Source organism: Semicossyphus pulcher, unplaced genomic scaffold, assembly GCF_022749685.1.
Source record: "Semicossyphus pulcher isolate SPU_LCO1_2020_fin unplaced genomic scaffold, fSemPul1.0.p SCAF_19, whole genome shotgun sequence".
Classification (NCBI taxonomy): Eukaryota; Metazoa; Chordata; class Actinopteri; order Labriformes; family Labridae; genus Semicossyphus; species Semicossyphus pulcher.
The window spans coordinates 931,572-954,550 of NW_027211692.1; the positions used below are offsets into that span (position 1 = coordinate 931,572).

Here is a 22,979-nt window from a genome sequence, read left to right on the forward strand (position 1 = left end):
GAATTAACGGAGCGTTCAGAGGATTAGCAGACTTCATTAGCACTCGCTGATATCTCCATTAAACAAAGAGGCAGCCGCAGCAGAGAGCCGCCCACTCAACATTTAGTCAGAACAAACACTTTAATAGCGCAGAAAAACACTTTGTGTTAGTTTGAAATGTTCTGCAGAGACAGAGCGGATGAGACATCAGGGAACCCCACCACTCAGACTGAGCGACACAGTCAGAATACTCTCAGTAAAAGTTCAGTAAAGAACTCATGAAGAATATTTGAAGTCTGTCGAATGAATCTAATGAAGCAAACAAGTATCTTCAGTAAAAATCGTTTAAATTATTGTGATTGGCGGCTGTTTGGACACTTGCACCACCAAGCAGGAAGCTGAACTTTCACTGGAATAAATAAAGACGTACAATCCAAAGTAACAGAGATTTATTTCTTTTGATACATTAACTTGAGATATATCCATAAAGGTTGGACCCTGAGTAATCTTAAATCCGGATACCAAACAGTGAAATAGATTTATAATATCCTAAATAGTCACTCAATATATTTTCTGATCTTTGCATATATGACGTGGATCTTTGATGATGATTTGGGGGAAGTTAACCGGTCTGTTATATCCAATCAGAGCCTGTACACACTTTCCCATCATAGAACGTTTTGGATGAAGGTGCCTTTTGTGCAGTGTCTGGTCATTTTGGCTCAAATGATTTTTCTCTTGCAGAGTAAAGAAAATGCATATTTATGATGGTCAATAAAAAGTACTCATGGAGTCTCTCAGGATATAAAACAGGACAGATTGTTTTCCTGTCTGCATCCAGAGAAATGTAAGTTCTGAAGCACGTAGTCGTGGAAATGTGTCATCTATCGTTACGTTTGTGCTTCTTCATTAGACAGCTTCCTGTGGTTTGTACTTTAATGTTGCCACTGATGCGTTCAGTGTGTGCCCGCTGTGACTGCAAGTCTGTGACTGTTTCATGCTAATCAGTTAGCTCATGAGATGTAGCCTAGCTTTCTGTTTACCGCTTGTCTTTCATGTCAGCCAGGATCCCTCTGAGCGGTGGGAGGAGCAACAAGCACACCTGAAACACACCAGGTGAGCTCAGTCTGCCTCAGTCAGTGCTCTTTGATTCAGGAGGAGAACCCACTGCTCCGTTTGCCTCCGGCAGAGGTTGTGTCCAAAAGCACCATGAGACCAGTTTAAGGTGAAAGTGATGTCTAAGTGAAGTCACTGCCCAGAACGATGATGCTCATGTCCATTTGATGATGTCACTCCTGCAGCCATCTTTAATCAGGTGACACTTCAAGCACCTCTAATACAAGCAACACAAGACAAATCCAGTTGTTTCCAAACGTCCTTGAAAACTTGATCAAAACCTCTTGATTACTAATAAGAGACAGAAAAGAGTTTTCACTGAGAGCAGAGCGGCATCATTTTAAAATATATTCACCAGGTTTTAAATCCACAAGTGGGATGTCCGTCACTAATCGTGTTCAAGAGGCTCCAGGAGTCACTGCGTCAAGAGATCTCCTTTTGTCCTCTTCTCCTCCTTCTTCTTCTCCTACTTCCTCTCTCTCCTCTTCCTCTTCTTCTTTCTCAGCGTGTGCCTCAGCCGGTCAGAGTGCCTGCCCTGCGAACTTTTAGGGGATATAAACATAGTAACGTGTTGATAGTGAGAGCCTTGTTGTCGTCCATCTTAAAAAGCGAGGCTGAAATTTCCGACCTTCACTGTGTGTGTCTGTGCTGGAAGAAGAACGCACGTACCTGAACAGATACTCCAGTAAACATATCAAAACGACGATGCTAAAATACTCATGTCATGCAGAATGTCCCGTTATGTTTTTGTATCATAATTAATGATTTCTTCACTCTAATGTTGCAGCTGATAAAGGCGGAGCTCATTTTAACAAATTGATAAAATTCATGTAAATCTGTAAAGTAACTCAACCTGTCAAATCAAAGGAGCAGCACAAGTTTAAAGAAGCGTCGAATGGAAAAACTGATGTGAAGTACAAAGACTGACGCCAGAGACAGATCATCATGTACACAAACACTGCAGCTCTCTCTGCCCATCTGTCAGGACTCTGTGACCTCTGACCTCTGTGACCTGACAGGAATTCATTCATCAACACTCATGTCGTTCTAAAAGTCATTTATTTATGTAAATGTTGTCTATAAATGTGTTATTGGGCGATTCTGCAGCTCAAGATTCAGAGCCAAAACAGGAAGTGGTGTTTTATGTTATGTAGAGAGGACGACAGTGAGAGAGACTTTCAGCAGGTGAGGTGGACTTCCAGGAGGTGGGAAGAAGCCTCCTCTGTCCAAGTTTTCCGTCCTGAGTCTGAAAGAAAAAGAAGATTCTTCTTCATCACTTTCTTCCGGATGCTAATAAACAACACATTAGCAGCAGCTGGTTGCCGCGGTTACACATTAACAGTGAGCGGCCGTTGCTGTGGAGCAGCTGGCACGAACACAAACACACATGCACACACCGGGGCATGATGGGAAAGTGATGACATCACACTTCCGCCCTGTGATAGGTACGTTGTTTGTTTCCACACTGAGTCACCGAGTGAAGCGACAAACAGGAAACACTTTTAAAGTCAAATTAGAACTTTTACTTTGAATTTAATTTTAAAGGTTCATTCATGTATTTATTACCAGGGGCACCTTTTAACACATTTCAGGCCCACATGGCTAAAAGGCAGAAAAAGTTTGGAATGTCCCCAGAAGATTTCAGCTGTTACATCACTCTCCACCAGACTCCATTGATAAAAACAGTGATTTTAGCTCACAGAACACAGGAGCTGCTGGTCTGCCTCTGCTTTCAGTGTTTACTTAGTTTGTGTAAATAACACACTAACTTTTTTGAATCAATACTAACCATTTAAAACTCTCCCAATATCACAAACAAACTAACTGATCAAGGCAGCAGCAGAGCAGCAGCTCCTGTGTCCTGTGAGCTAAAATCACTGTTTTTCTGAATGGAGTCTGGTGTGTGTGCAGAGAGCGATGTAACGTCTGTGTGTGGTTAAAACAATCATCTTCCTCTGTAACTAAAAGGTCTATCTCTGTAGGGATCCTTTCTGTCATGTTGTCACACACTTAGAAGAACAATCTGAGCCTGTCAGTGGAAACAACAAGAACTTTTAGTGGACGACCTTTGACCCATCAAGGATTATGTTGCAGCCATTACAGCCTGTTTCCCTGCTGCAGGATGAACACATCTACTGGAGACATTTAAAAATGTTTTCCTCCTTTAAATAAATGAACATTAGAAATAATCCTTTGTCCTGTATGATCAGGAGGAATGATTACAGTGAACAGTGTGCTTCACCTGTAGTTTACAGACACACATGATCGTCATGCATGTTTAACCTGATGTAACGTCAGACATGGTTAATGACCTCTCTTTATGCACAGCAACCACAGGAAGTGACTTCTGTAAAACATGTTTATTAAATCCAACAAGAATCATATTCACAAAACAAACAGTGTTCTGCCGATGTCCACTCAGCACCAGTGGATCACTTACAGGGTCAGAATATGTACACGCTTCTAAAGCCTTTTACATGATAGGAATTTAGTGACATGGGGTGAACAGGGTAAACATCTGTTCGTCTGCACCGTTTAATACACAGTATAGAGAAAGTGTTCCTGCATTTCCGGAACAACTACGAGACCCAGAGTGCATTGCTGTGAGAATCAACCAATCAGAGAGGTACAGACTCTGGTACTATGCAGAAATGAAATGAGTTTTGTTTGAGCTCCATCTGGTGGCTGTTAGAAGAATTGCAGCTTCTTCTTCTTCTTCTTCTGAGGTGTTCCAGCTCTGCCCCCCTCTGGCAGCAGAAGGTACTGCAGCTCCAGTCCTAATAGCAGTGATAGTAGTAGTGCTACAGCAGCTGTAGTCAGATGTACTTACAGTGGTTGCAGCAGTATTTGTGAACATGACATCAGTGAATAGTACTAGCAGTAGTATTTATGACCGTAGAGTTTACAGAGGAGGAAGTAGCAGTAGCATCAGCACATCCAAGACTACATGTAGCAGCAGGGCTTACAGTATTAGCAGGAGTTCTTGTACACAGTTATAATAAGATTTGCAGTAGCAGTACGCACAGTCATACTAACTGGTTATACTTTTATAATATTAAAACTTTCTCGAATATCAAAACTGTTTTGTTTGACTGAAAAAATAAACTGGGCATGTGTTAGTGCTACTGTACGAGCAGCAATGAAGATGGTAAGTGCACATTGTATTAGGGATGCACCATATTGGATTTGTTGCTGATATCCGATATGCCGATATTTTCCAACCCTTTTTGCTGATTTCCATACCGATATATTCGGCACATGTTTGTTTCCACCTAACTGCAGACAACATCAAGTCTTCCCTGTAGTGGAGTTGATATCACGCCTGCTCTTATTGTAGTGACCACAAACGGCCATACTGCAGACATATCTTGCACCCTTATTCACGCTTGACAGAAGAGGTGTTATACAAAAGGTCACGCGTCTGATCACCCATGTTTCTTAGCGCACCTGAATGCAGCATCCACCCGAAACACAGCAGTGAGGGAGACAACGTTGTTTTATCAGCAGAAAAATTACATATCTGCCGATGCCGATAATATGCCGATAATATTGTGCATCCCTACATTGTACTACACTTAATCATTGTCCTGTCAGTATTAGTGCTTGTAGGAATGTTACTAGTTGTATTAGTAGTAGCTGTGTAGTAAATAAGCAGATGTATTATGCTGAAGTACAGCTGTGTCACTGAGGACTTCACTCTTTCCTGCAGGACTTTGACCTGTTAGCTGATACATTGAAGTATAAAGTACTCTCTAAACTGTGTTGGTTAAGCAGTTTTCCTCTGATCTTCAGAATCAGTACTTTGACTTTGCATACTCATGTACATTTAACTGCTACTACTGTTTTCAGAGCAGGAATTTTAATGTAGCCGTTAAAGTATGTCAGTTATTGCTACTCGTATCCAGTAGTAGTAAAAGTCGTAACTGCAGATGGAGTAGTTGTTTCAGTAGTAATAGTACGACTCTCACACCAGCAGAAGAACAGACAGGAAGAGAAGAACTCTGAAGGTTAATTAAATATTCATTAATTCTTCACTGTGTTTGATGTGGCAGCCAATCAGGAACGAGGATTCTTTCTTTTGCATATATATATATTGAATAAGCAGGAGCTCTGCTCTAAAGCTGGACAGTCTGCCCTCTGATTGGTCGATGATGCAACCCATCACTGCTCATTATTATAAAGTAGTTCTCTTCATGCTCTGTTGAAACACTGCTGGAGTGAAGTAGCACCGTCATCAGTAGTATAAATATGTACAGTTACAGTATCAGTGGTGTCAGCGGCGTTTACAGCTGCTTCATACAGACTCGACAGCGGCTGATCAGACTTCCTGGAAACGCTCCGGTATCCGTCTGAGGCCTCGGTTTACTGCGGGGCGAGAGACAATCCACAGACATGTTATTTCAGGAGAGAGAGAGTACAGACTCAGACGATCAGGCACATCATCCATCATTTTATTTTGAAGGAGTTTTCATGCAATTAAGTTGCTTTACATATTCTTATTAATCTCTTTCTGTACATGATGTGTGACGTGGAGTGTAACTGGCGACTGATTTCTATTGTTTTTTCCAGGAAGGTCCAAATGATTCCTCTCTACACCTCCAGTAAAGCGGCAACAGGGCTAACATTAGCTTAGCATCAACATCAACAAACAATCGGCACTCACAACAAGAGATCAACACAAAACAGTAAATGTGCCCAATGTCAGGGGAAAACTAGGTTCAACATCTCACAGCATGGATATTATGGGGAAAACTTTGACTGTTTTGTTAGCTTGCAAGCTAGTTAATATTGTAAAACACTGTCTTGAGCGCTAAACGTCAGCTAACTGGTCCTGACTCCTGACTTTTTCAGCTAGTAACCAATGAGCCAAGACAAAAGTGTCTCAAACATGCATGTCCAGCAGGGGGCGACTCAAAGAAGTGTGATTGTATAGAAGTCTATGAGAACATGCTCCTCCTCCTCTCCTGATTTACTCCCTCAGTAAACATGTTCCTAATGAGTTTATGGTCTCAGTCTCTAGTTTCAAGTCTTCTTCAACACAGCATGATGTTCATTTAGTCACTGATGCTCCCATTGAGAGTCACACAGAGCAGAAAGAGGGGAGGGTTTAGGGCGGGGCTACCTGTGATTGACAGGTCACAATCAAGGCGACATGAAAAATGTCTTGTATTCAGCTTTTATTTGTAATATAAGACCCTGTGCAGAGCTGGCAGTACTCGAACGTGTCCTTAAAGGTGTATTCTCCCAGAACAGGTTGTTAAAAGTGTTCAGATACCTGTCGAGTACTTGAACGTGTCCTGACAGGTGTACTGTACCTGAACATGTCGCTGGGGTTGAGAGCAGCGAGCCAGTAGCTGTAGGAGTCGGTGTAGTAGTTGCAGGTTCCTCGGCCGTGACACTCAATGAAGGGAATCTTCCGGAAGTTCTCCAGGCAGGATCCAGGAGAGGCCAGAGGCTGACCCGACCCCTCCGCCCCCACTCCTGTTTCCTACAGACCAATAGCACCAACAGCAGGGGTCAAAGGTCACAACATGAATGTAGTGGATGGAGATAATCTATTAGTTTAATGCCATGGAGCTCATCATCCATTTATGAAGACACTCTAAGATCTTTGCTCCTTCTAACTTTCTTCTGCACGGCTGCAACCACCAAGACTTCCTGCAGACTTCCAAATTAAATGGACAATTGACATAGGTAGTCAACTTCACCAATAAGGAAGATCAGTCTGTTTGTACTTGCAGCACCATCCTCCTTAATTCCATTGATAGTAAGAACAGTTAAAACAAGCCCAAGCTAACAGCATTAGCTCACCATGACGAAGGAGTATCCGAACCAGAGAGGGTCCCAGCCCGACGGACAGTTTGGAATCAAACTGGTCTGACTGTGGATGGCGATCACGTTGGCTCTGGCCTCACATACAGTACACCTTTAAACATGAGAAACACACGCACACTACACCTTCATGTACTTACTTTGGTGTGTGTGTTAGTGTGTGTGTGTGTGTGTGTGTGTGTTACCGGCTGATGTAGTTCTTCAGTGAGTCCCCGGAGATGAAGGGCATGCTGCTTGGCAGTAGTTCATCGGTGGACAGCCAGTAGGAGTAGTCGTTGCGTGAGGCGTAGCGACAGGTGCTGTCAGTGTTACAGAACAGGAAGGGCATGGTGGTAAAACGAGGGAGACAGCTACCTAATGTACCTGAAGAGAGAGAGAGAGGACAGACATATGGATTTGGTTTCAGCTGTGGAGCGCCTGTCCGTCTGTCTCCGCTGAGTGGCAGTTTCACTGTATCTAGCAAGTCACAGGTGGGCTGAGATCTGTCTCACTACAGCGCTATGAAGCCACAACAAACAGATGTTACTGAGATTTAATGACAATAAACAGGCTGAGAGGATGCTGAGAGAACTACAGCAGGAGGCAGGGTTGTAAACAGGCTGAGTTCATGCTACGCTTTTGGTCTGAAGTCCTGCCTTCAGGATATTTTTAGTGCCATGTACTTAAATCAAAGTTCAACACTATTAAAAGAGAAGTACTTAATATGCAGAATCGATCATTATCTATACCTGTCATTGGGCGAGAGGCGGGGTTTCACCTGGACAGGTCACCTGTCAATCACAGGGCTGACACACAGAGATAGACAACCTTTCACGCTCACACGCACACCTACGGGTAACTTAGAGTCACCAGTGAACCAACGAGCACGTCTTTGGACTGTGGGAGGAAGCCGGAGTACCCGGAGGGAACCCACACATGCCCGGGGAGAACATGCAAACGAACACAGAAAGGCCCACTACGTCTGAACCGGGATTTGAACCAGGAACCTTCTAGCTGTGAAGCTGTTGAAGTTACTTTTGTACACGGGGAGCACTTTGCAATGTTTCAAGAGGTTCTATATAAATTAATTATTAATATTATTAGTTAATTAGTGACAGGAAAATAAGATAATTCAAATAATTATTTTTTAATTGCCAGAGGGGAAATTCAGTATATCAATTCTGAATATATACAAAACATTAACAGTAATCAGTAACTCTAAGTGTCCAATGTAAATGTCTTGGAGTACAAAGTCAGATTCAAATAAATCTACTCAGGTAAAACCAGGACTTCAACCAAACCAACCGAATTCTCCCTCTGGGGATCAATAAAGAACTGTCTTATCTTATCTTAAAGTAAAGTACCTGAAAACAGAACATCAGTACTTCAGTAAATGTACTTAGTCACTTTCACCCATGTCTCATGTTACCCAGGTCTTGGCCGTGAGCTCGGTTGTTCCCGTTGATGAACAGCAGTGAGTATCCGCTGTACACACGAGTGGATCCTGCAGGGCATTCTGGGATAAAGAGTTCCTGGCTGTGTCTGGTGAACAGGAAGCCGTCCTGCTCTGGAGGTTCCCTGGTGGTACCCGGCCAGCCTCGAGCTCCCTTAGCACCCACCGGGCCTCGAAAACCTGCGATTCCTGTGGACACAGAGTCAGCGCTTATCGTCCTGAACCAGGATCCGTTTAATCCTGAAGGTTTCCTTTGATACTCTGAGCTCTGCTGCTTCAGGGTCCACTTTCACTCAATCATGTCCAATTATGTCCACATCAAACACATGAGGACGACCCTCTGCACTTAAAGAGTTCTCTAATGCTGCCTGCAAGTTTTCACCACATTTACGCTACAGGAAACATAATGTGTTCATCAATGAATGTACAACAAGGTGAAAGTCACAGCTTCCTGTCGGTTGTAGCTGTTATAGAAAAAAACATTTTTCAGCAGCCCTTGCGTTTGTCGTCTGTTTAATGCTCGTAACGTAACGTAAAGATGTCATCGACAGACAGACGACATTGCGACTTCAAGAGGGAAGTCAGTGTAAACAGTGTAAACAGGATCATGTACAAGAGAAGAGGTTTCTCACCTTTTAGTCCACGGAATCCTGGTTCTCCCTGATCCCCTTTCAGTCCAGCACGACCACCTGCTCCTCTTTTACCCGCCCCGCCCCGGATGCCTTTAAGACCTGCAACGAATTACTGCTTTAAAACCTGGATAACTGTGTTTGTATCTGAAACTGAATTCACTCTGTGGCTGGATGCAGACTCACCTGGACCTCCACATGTCCCTCTGGATCCTGGGGGTCCTCTTTGTCCTGGGTGTCCCTGTTCTCCAGGTAAGCCTGGGTCTCCTGGCAACAGCACCACCTCCTGGGTTACGTCCCTCCCCTTCTGGCCTGCAGGGGGCAGTATTCAGTGCTACATTCAGTACTACCATACAGTACAGGAAATACACTGTCAGATTGGTACTGACTACACAGTACTTTGATTGGACAGTTTCCTGCCCACTGTGTTATATCACTGTGTTACCTCTCCTCCCAGGTGGTCCTGGAGGTCCTGGTGAGCCAGGGTCACCTGGCAGTCCTTCCTCTCCCTTTAGACCTGAAACAGGAAGTCAACAGATGAAGCTCCGATACACGAAGTTAAACTGTCCAATAACAGGTGAACAGGTTTCCAGCAGGATGATGACTGTGGACTGCCTGATGAATGCACATGTTGTTGGCAGAGTGCACCACTTTCTTGTACTGCTCAGTATACTGGTTATCTGACTGGTGTTCTTACCGACAGGTCCTGAGATACCGGTGTATCCCATCAGGCCTTTCTGTCCAGGTGGGCCTGCCGGTCTGTCTTCACCCTGTCAACAGAAACAACAGTACAGAAAGGTGGGACCTGTTTTTCACCTGTTTTGGGCTCTGATTCTTACAGTTTTACAGGTACAAAAAGTTTTGTAAATGCTCCAGTAAACGGTGCTGTAATGCAATCCTTGAAGGCTAATGCACCTGAATAAAACATGTCCACTAAAAGTTCTTTTTGTTTCCACTGACAGGCTCAGATTGTTATTCTAAGTGTGTGACAACAGAGATAGACCTTTTTGTTACAGAGGAACATTATTTTTTTAACCACAAACAAACTCTGCTCTCTGCAAACACACCAGACTCCATTCATAAAAAGACTAATTTAAGCTCACAGAACACAGGAGCTGCCGCTCTGCTGCTGCCTTGATCTGATAGTTTGTTTGTGTTTGTGTGTGTTACACAAATATTGTGTCGGATCTGAACTAACCATCATACACGCAGCAATCAACAAGTCGTCAAGTGTTGTACATTGTAACTCTGTGATGTACTGACCCGCCTGCCTTGTTGTCCAGGCTCACCAAGGAAACCTGGTGGTCCTGGGTTACCTGTTGCTCCTTTATTTCCCTTTTCTCCTTTAAAACCAGGACCTGGAGGACCTGGAGGACCCCGGCAGCCCTGCGAACCTACAGATCCAGATTTGATTATATTCACAAAATTTTGTTTTGTATTGCATGCAGATCATATCTGATTTATTATGCCTAGTAAGAGACAAGAATACATAACCATTTAGACAGCGAACATAGGCACGGGATGGGTCCCAAGTGGCCTACTTTCTTTTCAGATGGGCCCCGTATGGAGCCCTTTATGGAGCACTGTATGGAGCCCCGCATGGAGCCCCACATGGAGCCTCGTATGGAGCCCCGTATGGAGCCCCGTATGGAGCCCCGTATGGAGCCCCGCATGGAGCCCCGCATGGAGCCCTGTACAGAGCCTCGCATGGAGCCCTCAATGGAGCCCCGTATGGAGCCCTGTACAGAGCCCTGTATGGAGCCCCGTAGGGAGCCCTGTACGGAGCCCCGCATGGAGCCCCGCATGGAACCCTGCATGGAGCCTCGTATGGAGCCTCGTATGGAGCCCCGTATGGAGCCCCGCATGGAGCCCCGCATGGAACCCCACATGGAGCCTCGTATGGAGCCTCGTATGGAGCCCCGTATGGAGCCCCGCATGGAGCCCCGTATGGAGCCCCGTATGGAGCCCCGCATGGAGCCCTGTACAGAGCCCCGCATGGAGCCCCGCATGGAACCCCACATGGAGCCCCACATGGAGCCTCGTATGGAGCCCTGTATGGAGCCCCGCATGGAGCCCCGTATGGAGCCCTTTATGGAGCCCTGTATCGAGCCCCGCATGGAGCCCCACATGGGCCACTACCCATTCAGGCCTAAAATCAGGGTTAGGACCAAAGGGAGGTGTAGAGATGGGGCCTCTAAACTCAATGTGTCCCATCACCTTTTTGTCCTCGTCCTCCGGGGAATCCACTTTCTCCTTTTCCTCCTTCAGTGCAAACTCCCTCCTTGCCAGCACAACCAGGAGGACCAGGGGGTCCTGGAGGACCAGTGCAACCTGGGTCTCCCCCAAGTCCTCGGGGGCCAGGAGGACCACAGGGACCAGAAGGACCCTGTTCCCCAGCACAACCTGAGGAGACCAGAGGAGGTGCAAAGTGTGTTTTATTTATTCTTCTTCAGTTCTGGGTGAAAACTGAGCACAGAATCACACCTGAGGACTCACCAGGTGGACCTTTCTTTCCATCTGGGCCGCAAGGCCCGATTCCAGGAGCTGGGAAAGGAGAATCAGAACTGAATCTGAACCTGATATTTGAACTGTTGACAGTCAGTTCAGCCTTGTCACTGCAGAACCATCTAGTCTAGTCTCTTACCTCCCATGGCTCCTTTCTCTCCAGGAGGTCCGGGTATCCCGTCCTGTCCCTGGCTTCCTCTGAGACCAGCTGGACCAGGATCTCCAGGTGCCCCCTTGTTTCCTGAAAATGAAGATAGTAAACACAAAGACAGGGCGGTTATCAGCCTGTTGTTCGAGCTTCATGTTAGCAGACCGACACCACAGACAACACATTAAACTCTTTACATCAGTATATTAACACTGTAACACTGGTTGATGTACCTGTGAGGCCGGTGGGTCCTGGGGGGCCATTTGTCCCAGCAGGACCATCACAACCCTTTTCACCTGAAGCCCCAGGAGGGCCTGAGACAGACAGGCAGACAGACAGGCAGAGAGAGAGACAGACAAGTAAACAGAGGCTTTCATGTATTGAGTGGAAGTTTATTTATTATGTGCATGCCGACTCCATCCAGATGTCAACATTCCTGTTGTTTATATTTAATAAATTAAATTATATGAGAAAAATTTAACTTTTGTAACATTCATGATACCTCTGACTTTAGATTAAAGTTCCAATACAACTATATGTTTCTATCACAGTACAGACTACAGACTGTAACAGCAGGTATACAAGGTACTAATGAATCAGACCTCTGCATCCTGCGGGTCCAGACAGTCCTCTGGGGCCACAGAGGCCACATTCTCCTGGAGGACCAAAATTCCCCAAGTCCCCTGGTTTCCCCTTTGAACCCTGAGGACCAGGACATCCTGCATTCCCCTGAGAGGAAGACAAGATATGTTCTTCAAATTAAGCCACGTGGCTTTTAAACCTATACCAAAATATAACTAAAGATACAGGAGACAAGTAGAACACTTTTAAAAGTTGTGTATTACTATTATATTTCATGTTCTTCAAGGATTTGTCTCAGGTTTAAAAAACAAAGCATTTAATCCAAAATTTAAATCATGGAAATCTAAAAATAAAAATATGAACTACGTTAAAGGGATTGTTCCTTTTAAACATTCTCTCTCAATAGAAGTTAGCTATATGGTGTGAAAAATGTATATATAATAGTAGATGTAAGTATAAACAACTTAACAATGGCAAGATAAAGCAGAACATCATCTGCATACAAGGATAACAGATTAGGAGTAAAGATAGGTTAGGGTTAGTTCTATTTGTGTGTGATACCTTTTCTCCTGGGAATCCTTTAGATCCTGGTCCAGGTGGGCTTGGTTCTCCTTTAGAACCCTTTGGCCCTCCTGATCCTGGTTGTCCATTTAAGCCAGGTGGTCCACAAGGCCCTGCATAACCTTTCTCCCCTTTACAACCTGGACACAAACACCAGGAGATCTTAGAAGAGAAGAGACAGAGATCCTACCAGGCAGCGAACGTCTTCCTCAGAGCATCTAAAGTTATTACTTTTTAAGCTAAAGTGTTGCTGCGTAACGTTCCATCTATTTAATGACTTGTTCAAAGTTAATAATCTCGAACAAGTGGATCAGAGTTAATTCAATATCACTGAAACTGATCTCACCCAATCAATCCCTACAGATACAGACAGTGTTTGTGATGACAAAGAAAAAAACGTACTTCATTTTCCTGTTTGAAATGTTTGTACTGACACAGTTTGCATCAGCGGAAACGTTACCTGGCCTCCCCATCTCTCCTGGGTTACCGTTGAGTCCACAAGGACCAGGAGGGCCGTTCTGTCCGTTACCGCCAGGGTCTCCAGGAACCCCTGACAATTAGACCGATTATAATATCATAATATTGATTATAAATCATAAAACATGATGCTAATAAGAACTTGCCCCCATGCAACACAACTTTGTCTGTCATGTAAAAGTGTCACGTTTAGGTTCTCAGTGTCACTCAGGAAGAGAAGGTACTGCAGTGCTCAGGGTAGCTTAGTTCACCTTGTGGTCCAGGATTTCCAGATCTACCGCTGCTACCATCCGGGCCCTGTGGCCCTGTGGGGCCCCTCTCTCCTTTAGTGCCAGTGAGACCCGCGGGCCCTGAGGGTGAGACAGAAGAAGTATAAATTGACAATAGAACTCAGAATAGAACTCTGAGGAACACGATGGATCTACTGTGAATGAAATACTGAACAGTACTCCTGCAGTACCAGCATCTCCAGGATCTCCAGGATCTCCATACATCACCACAGCTGTCTGGATTCCTTTTGGTCCTGTTTCTCCTCGGTCTCCCTGAGGCCCCAGAGGCCCCTGAGGACCCTTGACCCCATCCACACCCATCTGACCTAAATACAGACAGGTCATAGACGGTTACAGACAGAATTGAGTAATTGTTTGACTGACTGAGTGATTGATTAACACATCAAACCTTTCTGTCCTGGTTGACCTGACTCTCCTGGTTTCCCATCATCCCCTGGTCTCCCGGGGGCTCCTACAGGCCCCACATCCCCCCTGAAACCTAAAAACAGACAAATGTGGATGATACTAAACTTGTGATGACGATGCATCGACTTAAATTCACAAGTTGGTTTAATAATCCACAAAAAGTCTAAAGCAATGCTGGCGGCTCTGGTAGGATAAATATTGTTCACATTTTTAGGGTATTAGCATGCTAATAATTGCTAATAGGCAGTTAATGCAGAGTACAGCTGAGGCTGATATGAATGTCATGAGTTCTGCAGGTATTTTGTCATAAACCAAACTGCTGGACACATTAAAAAGTTTGCCTAAAGATGGCGCTGGATGAAAAGTCACCGAAGTATGCATCAAACATTTGATCAGGTATTTTAGTCTTAATGTTTGAATCTGACCAAAAATATAATAATAAATGTACACAGAGAGGATGAGCAGCAAGTGTGGCCATTCCTCCTTACCTGGGCTTCCCGGCTCCCCATTGGCCCCACTAAGGCCCTTCAGTCCAACTCCTCCTACTGGCCCTGATGCTCCATTAAACCCTGGAGCCCCATATGACCCCTGAGGCCCAATGGCTCCTACACCTGGCAGCCCAAGGTCACCCTTCACACCCTTTGGGCCCCGAGCACCTGCAACAGAAGATAGCAGTGAGACTGAGAGACAGGTGAGGTCTGATTGATCACTTAGCGGTTTCTCACAGAGTAAGGTTGGAAGGTGTATATCAGAACTCTACTGTAACCAGCTTCTAAGGTTGGTACCTGTGAATCCGATGACCCCCATCAGCCCTCGCTCTCCTTCAGGACCAGGATCTCCAGGTAAACACCCTCCAACAAAACCGACAGGGCCGGGTACACCATCCAGACCACTACGACCTGAGAGACACTTCAGTTTACTTTGGGTGTTTTCAAACCAGTGTTGTTTAGTCTGGTTGAATAATACGTTTGGTTTTCTCCTTCAGTTAGATTTGTTTGGGGAGACCTGAACAAAGTAAGCAGCCTTACAGAGACTCATTTGGCAGTTTGTGGGTTAAGAACGTGATCTGACTTTACTACAAGGAGTACTGGTTTGAGCTAGAAGGTTCCTGAAGTGTGCTGAGCTCTGCGTGCTGGGATGTGGATGAACTGAATGAACAGTTCCTAGAAACCAGCTGCTGAATTTTTGGAGGTCTGACCTGGACTGTGTTCAATTTCTCACTACCACTCCAGAAACGTCTAACCAATGAGAATTATTGATGCATTTACCAGCTCATACACTAATTGAGACTATAGGTAGTTAGTTTTGTTTCATTTTTCTCTTCTGCTTTTCCGACAGTGTTCACGTTTGCAGCGAGGAAGTGCTTACTCTGCATCAGTGACAGCATAAAGCAGTGGTTTCATATCCACCCAAAAAACCCTCCAAAAAATAACGGAGGAGATGAAGAGTCAGTTATCGTCTCCACGTGGACAGAGTCCATTAAAGCCTTGAGCACTGGTGGATTAGTTTCCTTTCCCCCCAAATCCAGGTTCATTCATCTTAAATTGGTCACCTTTAGGTCCTGGTGGCCCTTCTTGTCCTGGAGCTCCTGGAGCTCCATCTGACCCTTGGGGTCCAGGGTCTCCTTGGGGCCCCACAGAGCCATCTTCTCCTTGGGGGCCTGAGCGACCCTGCTGACCTGGGAAGCCGACACCCCTGTCCCCCTGTGAGCACAGAAATCCTCATGAAGATTGTAAACCACCCTGGATGAAGCAGACGACCTCTGTTCACGTCCAACAGATTTATGCTCCACCTGTGTGCGGTTTGGAATAGTCCAACATGTAAACAGTGTTCACGTGAACATCTAGATCGAACTGTTTGACAGCTGCTGGCTGAAACGATTCCAACACTTTGGTACCTATTAGTCTTTAAAAGCCAATAAGGAACAACGGCCTTCTTGAACCTGACGTGTCTGAGTAACAAACCAGCATCAGGAGCAGCCCATCAGACAGACGGGGTGCAGATCTGAGCTGCTGTCAAACATGTGGAATCTCAAATCTGTAATACAAATAACAAATTTGTCAAAAGTAGGGTTTCAGAACTTTTAATGACTTTACATTACCTTGGAGCCCGGCATCCCTGGGGGGCCTGATGGCCCCGCCCGTCCCTTGATACCCAAACTTGGTGAACCTGGAGCTCCAGGGACGCCCTTGTTTCCTGTTAGAAAAAAAGTAATCGTCTTATGAATCACCCTCAGTCCATTTTAACCCTCTGCTGCTTTATTCAACACTGCTCGTTGACCTGACCTTTGACCCCTGGGAAGCCTGGAGGCCCCTGGACTGAAAATCCTTTATCTCCTTTTTCTCCCCTTGGACTAACAGATCCTGGATAACCTGGAAGTCCTGTCACACCTGAGAGCAGCAGAGACTACAGGTGAGCCTTCAAATGTTCAAATGATTGTTTTAGTAGAAAATAAAAGTTTACTAACTATTAAATCACTTTTAACCATTAACTGGTCAACACTAATCATCCATCTCAAGATAAATCATGGGTGATGAGATCTTGAGATGGATGAGGGCTCATCGTTCTCTCAAGCAGAACGGGATTTGACTCTTTGATTCCAAAGAGTTGTTCAAAATGATCGGAGAGTAAGCGAACGCATCATCACTACAATAACTTAGGACCCGCTTTAAAGTCCTTTTCAGCTCAGATGATGTGTTAGTGCTTCATATTCTCAAAGAGACGAGTATACAGCAGTATACATCTCATTTTGTAATGTTCATTCCTAAATCCAGTTCTTAAGCTTTAATTGTTTTCTTTTATTCTGAAAGGACGTTTCTTTTTAACACTTAGAAACTGTTGAAGCCATGTCACCTTCAGGTCCGGGGTTCCCGGATAGACCCTTCTCTCCTTTCTGTCCTGGATCTCCTGGATAGGTCCTGATTTCACCTGGAGAACCTTTTTCACCTGAAGGAACAGACAGACAGACAGACAGACAGACAGACAGTTAGACAGACAGACAGACAGACAGACAGACAGACAGACAAACATACAGACAGTTAGACAGACAGACAGACAGACAGACAGACAGACAGTTAGACAGACAGTTAGACAGACAGACAGACAGACAGACAGACAGACAGTTAGACAGACAGACAGAGTTGTTACCAGCGGGACGTTGGCCCCTTTCATCTTGCGGTCCCCGCTCTTCCTCTGTGCCTCTTGCTTTAATCACTTTGGATTTTTAAGACTTTGTGCATAAAACACGAGGATGACTTTTTTAGAATCAGTCACATTTTGACTTCCTGTGACTTCCTGTGACGTCCTGCTCTGAGACACTTGACCAATGGGGGTTTACAGACATGCAGTCCTGAAACTCTCACCTGGTTTTCCAGGATCTCCTCTTGGTCCCAGGACTCCCACATTGCCTTTAGGCCCCGGAGGTCCTGGAGGTCCAATCCCAGGTGGTCCTGGAGGCCCCACCTGTCCTAACAGTCCTCTGAGACCAGTTTCACCATACGGGCCCCTGTCACCTTTTTCCCCCAGCGGCCCCTGAAGGTGGCATCAGGGAGAAACAACAGACCATCATCTACATAAAGCACGTCCACGACTTGCACGCAGTCTACGATCTTTACGGAGACAAAGATCTGTCTGGAGCACAGTGCTGAACAGCCTGTATGCCTGCAGGGCTTAATTGGTTCCAAGAAGATGTCTGGTTGTATAGAGGTCTATGAGAAAATGGTCCTTCTTCTCTCTTGATGTATTACCTCAGTAAACATTTCAAAGAGACCAAAAAGCAGAGGAGGATTTAGGGCGGGGCTACCTGGGATTGACAGGTCCTGATACTCACAGGATTGCCTTTCTGTCCCAGAACACCTTTCAGTCCCGTCACTCCTGGAGCCCCATCAGTCCCCTCAAAACCTGGAGGTCCTGGCTCCCCCTGGTTCCCATCCTCTCCCTTCTGCCCCACCCTGTGCATGACCCCAGGGTCACCAACAAGTCCTGGGGCCCCTGGGAGACCAGGGATACCGAAGGGGCCCTAAGGACAGAGCAAGGGATCACATGTCTAATTTTGCAAAGTCTTTCATACGTTTTTTTTAAATATTTGAAAACATCACATAAAACATGAACCAGATATTTTAATGCAGGTGATCGGTGAGCTCACCTGTGAACCAGGTGGTCCTCCAATACCTTTGATCCCTTTGTTACCTTTGGGTCCAGAAAAACCAGCTGAACCTGGACACAAAAAGAAATCACAGCGGCAGACAGGTGAGTTTTACCTGCTCGTCAACATTACACCTGACTGTAGATCAGATCCTGCTGCCTGCTGGTCTGGCCTCTCTGAGAAAACTTTAAGGAAATTCAACAATAAAAATCTAAGAAAACAACTGTTACTTGTGTATTACAGAACTTCATTATTGAGGGTAAGGCTGATATCTAGCTGCCACTCTGTCAAAAAAAAAAAAGATCAACAGTTTAGATAAAATAGAAAATATCCAGTCAGGTGTGACTCTTACCTGGCAACCCATCTTCACCTGGCTCTCCTGGTTTACCTGGAGGTGCAGGGGGGCTAGGAATATAAGGGCAGACAGAGCACAGCTCCCCCTTCTCACCTGCCAAACATCAGTCAATCACTTACGGAAGAACACCACAAGCTTGTTCTACTCATACAAAATATTGACATTTATACGTATGAGGATGTTGTTATTTTATTTTTTTAATATTATAATCACAGCTCTTAAATTAAACTGAGACTATCCTGCTTTGATATATTATCAAAAATCTGTATCACTGGTTCCAAGTTGGTTCCAGTGGGATAAAAAATGGGTCCACTCTGATGGAAGAAGCTACAGAGGTAGTCAGATAATTTTAGTCGTGGTTCTAACTGATGCTGTGGTCTAAACTGTTCGTAAACATTGTGTTTAAGGCCATATTGGACTCTTGTGCTTCATTTTAAAGTTTTCTTAGGGTTGCACATTTTTTAATTACTTTTTCATGTTAGTGTTGCAGACTAGTTAGCTCTGTCTCCTCACAAGGCAAGTGTAATTATGCAACTTCCATTTTTAAGTCAGCTTAGAAAAGAGTTTATGTATCTAATTCATTGGACAGCTGCAGCAAACTCCAATGTTTTAAGCCCTGATTTAAAGGTATAATCTGGAAGATGTTCATGTAAATAAATGTCTGTAAGTCTCTATCTCTCTCTGAATGAGGTAACACAATGGTGACTGTATATTGTAATAGTGAAAATCCAAAGAAGAAGAAACAAACTCGACGCTCAGATGAAGCAAACAGTCTGAAAAGGAAAGCGACCGTCAGCCAGGAAAAACAAGAGTTACAACCGGAGCCGACCGTGGACGTCACACATGCAGCACTGTCTGGATATCTGGGAAGTGTGCTCCTGCAGTAACCGTTTATCACCACAGGTGCCGCCAAAGAGAACGAAACTGAGATCTTTGAGATTATAACTTAAAATGATCTGACAGTTCACTAAAGGCTGTGTCACCTCTCTTAGTTTTTATCGTGGGACCACTGGGTAGTATTTAGACCCAAACCCTTTTACGGCTTTTTAACAGTAAACATAATTCTAAAATCTACGCTTTGACAAACAGGAAGCTAGAGCAGTGATTCAGAGGAAGTCCTGGTTCAGACCCTGACAGGCAGAAAAGATGGATGGAAATAAGCTGAGTGGATGTTGGTCTGTAACAGCTCCGTAATCTGATGTCTGAGAACATGTTGAACTCTGAGAGACCAATTGTGAATCACTCACTTATTATTATTTTAGACAAGGTTGCGTTTAAATGTGGCAGAATATTTGTGGATTGCTTGGATTCTGTATAAAATCTGTAAATATCAGAACATATTGTGTTTCTTTCCTAATAATCCAAACGTCCGGGAGAAATCTGTAGCGTTAAGACATAGGGAAGACATCACTGACATCACTGTGCTTCTATATCATATATGTGCATATCATCATCTGAACAGTCCCTTCTTTTGCCCACTCACCCGTCTGCCCGTCCGCTCCTCTGATTCCAGGAAATCCCTTCCGACCCTTTAGTCCTTTAGCTCCTGAAGGACCAACATCTCCCGGGAGGAAGTCTGACACAAGAAGAGTGAAACCATACAGATTCAGAGATGTTGTAAAGTGTATTTCCTTCTCTGTTAATGTAAGTAAGTACGCACCTCTGCCCCCGATTCCAGTCTCTGTGCTAAGCTAGGCTAACCACATGATGAACCACACTGGCAAAGAGAGACTAATAATGCGTTAGTCACTACGAGCAGATATTAAGATCAAGTTCATTAGCAATCTTTCTTGGTGTCTATTTAAACCTATAAACGAAGCTGTAGCGTGTGTTTTGTCATTATGTCCAGTGTATTTTATTACCAGCTAGCTTTTCATTTCTGTATTGTGTGACAGGGATTCAGCTTTGTGAAGCACGACTGAGGTAAACGCTGTATCTCCATATCTAACCCTGTGAGGACACATAGTGGATCAGACCTGACAACAGAACCACAAAGACCTGGACAAAGACACTTAGACACACAGCAGGTAGAACATCACCTGGGATTCCTGGTTCTCCTGGTTCTCCGCCAACTCCAGGACCTCCTGGGACCCCGTCCTGTCCTGGAGGCCCACTGATGAGGGGACCCGGCTCTCCTTGATCTCCTTTTGGTCCAGTGTAGCCGGGCGGCCCCTGAGGACCTGGTGGGCCGGCGGGAGCCACACCTCAAGAGAAAAAAAAGTTCTGTATTGAGAGTCTTAATGTCACATTGTGATCCCTGCAAGGATCCTTTCTGTCATGTGCTCAGACACAATCTGAGCCTGTCAGCGGACAAAACAAGAGCTTGTGGACACACTCGGTGCCTCACAGGATCGAGTTACAGCCTGTTTCACTGCTGCGGGCTGAACACGTCTGCTGCATTGTGTACCTGGCTCGCCCTGCAGTCCAGGAAACCCAATGATTCCTGAAAGAGAGTGAGGAGAGGAGATAAGCTGGTAAATTCATTAAGTTAAACGTGTTCATATAATATAATATAATATAATATAATGTAGATAAATAATATATGTTTGTGTGTATCCTACCTTGTTGCCCCAGGACTCCTGGGGGTCCACGGGGCCCTGGTGCTCCAGGCTGGCCCTTCAGGAATCTGTGATTCCAGACTGTCTGATAAAAACAGACAAACATATATTTCACATGAGGACTAAGGGTCTGCTGTTGGTTTCAAGCAGGCAGGAAGAACACTGTTGGCCCCGCCCTCATCCTAGTGGTCCCTGATACCTGCCTGATGCCATACCCTTTTTTTCTGTATAACTTTGTTCCTACAGCCAGTTTGTTTGTTTGTTTGTTTGTTTGTTTGGTTGGTGATCTTAAACTCGGTCCTTCTGCCCTGTTGAACTATGAGCTGCTATTTTCACATGAAAAATATAAAACTTGCAGCTTTTGCTGACCACGCTCTTATTTTGGCGGGCCCTGCCCTGCTTCCTGTTAGCTCCATTAACATTTGGCTTAAGACTCACCTCTCCTGGAAGACCGGGAAAACCTTGATCACCTTTCTCTCCCTGAAAACACACGTCAAGAACACATCATCACACGGGACTGAGAGCTTCACTGCAGTGATACTTCATGTACAGCACACAGGACTCACCCGGGCTCCTTCAATACCTGGAGGGCCGAGGTAACCACGATCCCCTGGGTCACCCTGCAGACACACAGCCCACAGTCAGTGATCAGGCTTTACATCTGTACGCTGATGTGGTGAGAGTCTGACTCCTGACACATGAAGTCAGCTGATGGATTTAGCTCTCTGTTGGTCTTTAACTACAAAAACAAGAACTGAACTGATTTTTGGTTTTTCTTTTTAAACAAACAGATTGCTAAGCTAACATTAGCATGTTTCTAGTGGCAGTAATAGCTTGGGGAGTTACCGGTAATCCCAGCTCTCCAATGAGTCCGTCCTTGCCCGGTTTACCCTGAAACAGAAAACTAAATGTTAGAGCAGGTCCAATTAAAAGCACCAACAAGAATATCATGTCAGTGAGCTCTCAGGCTTCAGGCTCTTACTAGAGTGCCAGGATCACCTCGCTCGCCCTTCTCTCCTTTAACCCCCAGTTTCCCTGGCACACCCTGGAGGACAAAACAAACGCACACTTTCACAATCTAGAGTCAATAAAAACAAATGTTTGTTTTTGTGTTGTGCATGCTTTTAACTTACTGGAAGTCCACGACATCCTTTCTCTCCAACCTCACCTGGCTCTCCCTGAAACAGGACGACCAGGATATCAGTGAAAACAGACGTAGAGAGTGAAACAGATGGACAGGCATAAAACTGGACGGACCTTCAGTTCTTTGGGTCCTTCAGCGTACAGTTTGATTCCTTTCTGTCCAGGGATCCCAGGTGGGCCGCGATCACCCTGGAAACCAAACAAAGCTGATGATGGGGACGACGATGTTAGGGATGATGATGGGGGGTGATGTTGTTTGGACTTCTGTCATGTCTCAGGTGCCATCTCACATTACAATCAACTGTTAGCATCAGACCCTAATCCAGACCAGTTAGCTCACCCTCTGTCCTCTGGGACCTGGTATCACTGGACTGGGACCTTCCTGACCCTGAAACCAAAACACAGCATCATCAGGACCCAGTTACCGCAGACTGAAGTCACATGACCAAACATGCCATGTGACCTTTAAACATCTGGTGGAGTTGTGTGGTGATTATTGACAGAGATGTCAATCATGTGTTGCCTTCAAAGCCATTAAGGCCCGTCAAAATGTTACTGATCATTATGAAGACATTATTATAAGTTATGTGAAAGATATTTCCTTGTGTGAGCAAACACGGCACTAACTTGTATCAGCAGGACGTTAACACGTGTGAACAAGATAAATGTTGGCCTTCTATGATTCTGGAGTTAAAATGTGTTTAAAGAGAACGATGTTTTGTAGTCAGCGTTGATCTGATCGGAGTTTGTCAGACGGCTGAAACAAGATCATTTTAGGATTGAGGAAGCAATGATGATTGTTAGAACTGTCAGACATCGAGGA

At 44.9% G+C, this 22,979-nt stretch overlaps 1 protein-coding gene across 1 annotated transcript in view; it reads right to left on the reverse strand.

The window, feature by feature from the left end:
* Nucleotides 1-3,436: 3,436 nt before the first annotated feature.
* Nucleotides 3,437-22,979, reverse strand: part of col4a3 (collagen, type IV, alpha 3) — a 35,185-nt gene continuing 15,642 nt past the window's right edge. The window contains exons 12-52 of the mRNA XM_069668120.1: nt 22,497-22,544; nt 22,271-22,345; nt 22,147-22,191; nt 21,996-22,058; nt 21,860-21,904; nt 21,580-21,633; nt 21,452-21,493; nt 21,017-21,098; nt 20,863-20,898; nt 20,495-20,659; nt 19,939-20,031; nt 18,453-18,548; nt 18,101-18,171; nt 17,786-17,974; nt 17,319-17,487; nt 16,810-16,902; nt 16,242-16,346; nt 16,058-16,152; nt 15,509-15,659; nt 14,742-14,855; nt 14,445-14,612; nt 13,940-14,029; nt 13,722-13,856; nt 13,513-13,611; nt 13,245-13,334; nt 12,785-12,924; nt 12,244-12,370; nt 11,875-11,955; nt 11,633-11,734; nt 11,485-11,532; nt 11,206-11,391; nt 10,252-10,382; nt 9,686-9,758; nt 9,434-9,505; nt 9,175-9,300; nt 8,992-9,090; nt 8,336-8,548; nt 7,113-7,290; nt 6,907-7,021; nt 6,411-6,583; nt 3,437-5,460 (exon numbers count right to left, since the gene is read on the reverse strand). Coding sequence (XP_069524221.1) covers nt 5,379-5,460; nt 6,411-6,583; nt 6,907-7,021; nt 7,113-7,290; nt 8,336-8,548; nt 8,992-9,090; nt 9,175-9,300; nt 9,434-9,505; nt 9,686-9,758; nt 10,252-10,382; nt 11,206-11,391; nt 11,485-11,532; nt 11,633-11,734; nt 11,875-11,955; nt 12,244-12,370; nt 12,785-12,924; nt 13,245-13,334; nt 13,513-13,611; nt 13,722-13,856; nt 13,940-14,029; nt 14,445-14,612; nt 14,742-14,855; nt 15,509-15,659; nt 16,058-16,152; nt 16,242-16,346; nt 16,810-16,902; nt 17,319-17,487; nt 17,786-17,974; nt 18,101-18,171; nt 18,453-18,548; nt 19,939-20,031; nt 20,495-20,659; nt 20,863-20,898; nt 21,017-21,098; nt 21,452-21,493; nt 21,580-21,633; nt 21,860-21,904; nt 21,996-22,058; nt 22,147-22,191; nt 22,271-22,345; nt 22,497-22,544 — 4,359 coding nt within the window. The 3' untranslated portion in view covers nt 3,437-5,378. The remainder of the gene's footprint in view (nt 5,461-6,410; nt 6,584-6,906; nt 7,022-7,112; nt 7,291-8,335; nt 8,549-8,991; nt 9,091-9,174; nt 9,301-9,433; nt 9,506-9,685; nt 9,759-10,251; nt 10,383-11,205; nt 11,392-11,484; nt 11,533-11,632; nt 11,735-11,874; nt 11,956-12,243; nt 12,371-12,784; nt 12,925-13,244; nt 13,335-13,512; nt 13,612-13,721; nt 13,857-13,939; nt 14,030-14,444; nt 14,613-14,741; nt 14,856-15,508; nt 15,660-16,057; nt 16,153-16,241; nt 16,347-16,809; nt 16,903-17,318; nt 17,488-17,785; nt 17,975-18,100; nt 18,172-18,452; nt 18,549-19,938; nt 20,032-20,494; nt 20,660-20,862; nt 20,899-21,016; nt 21,099-21,451; nt 21,494-21,579; nt 21,634-21,859; nt 21,905-21,995; nt 22,059-22,146; nt 22,192-22,270; nt 22,346-22,496; nt 22,545-22,979) is intronic.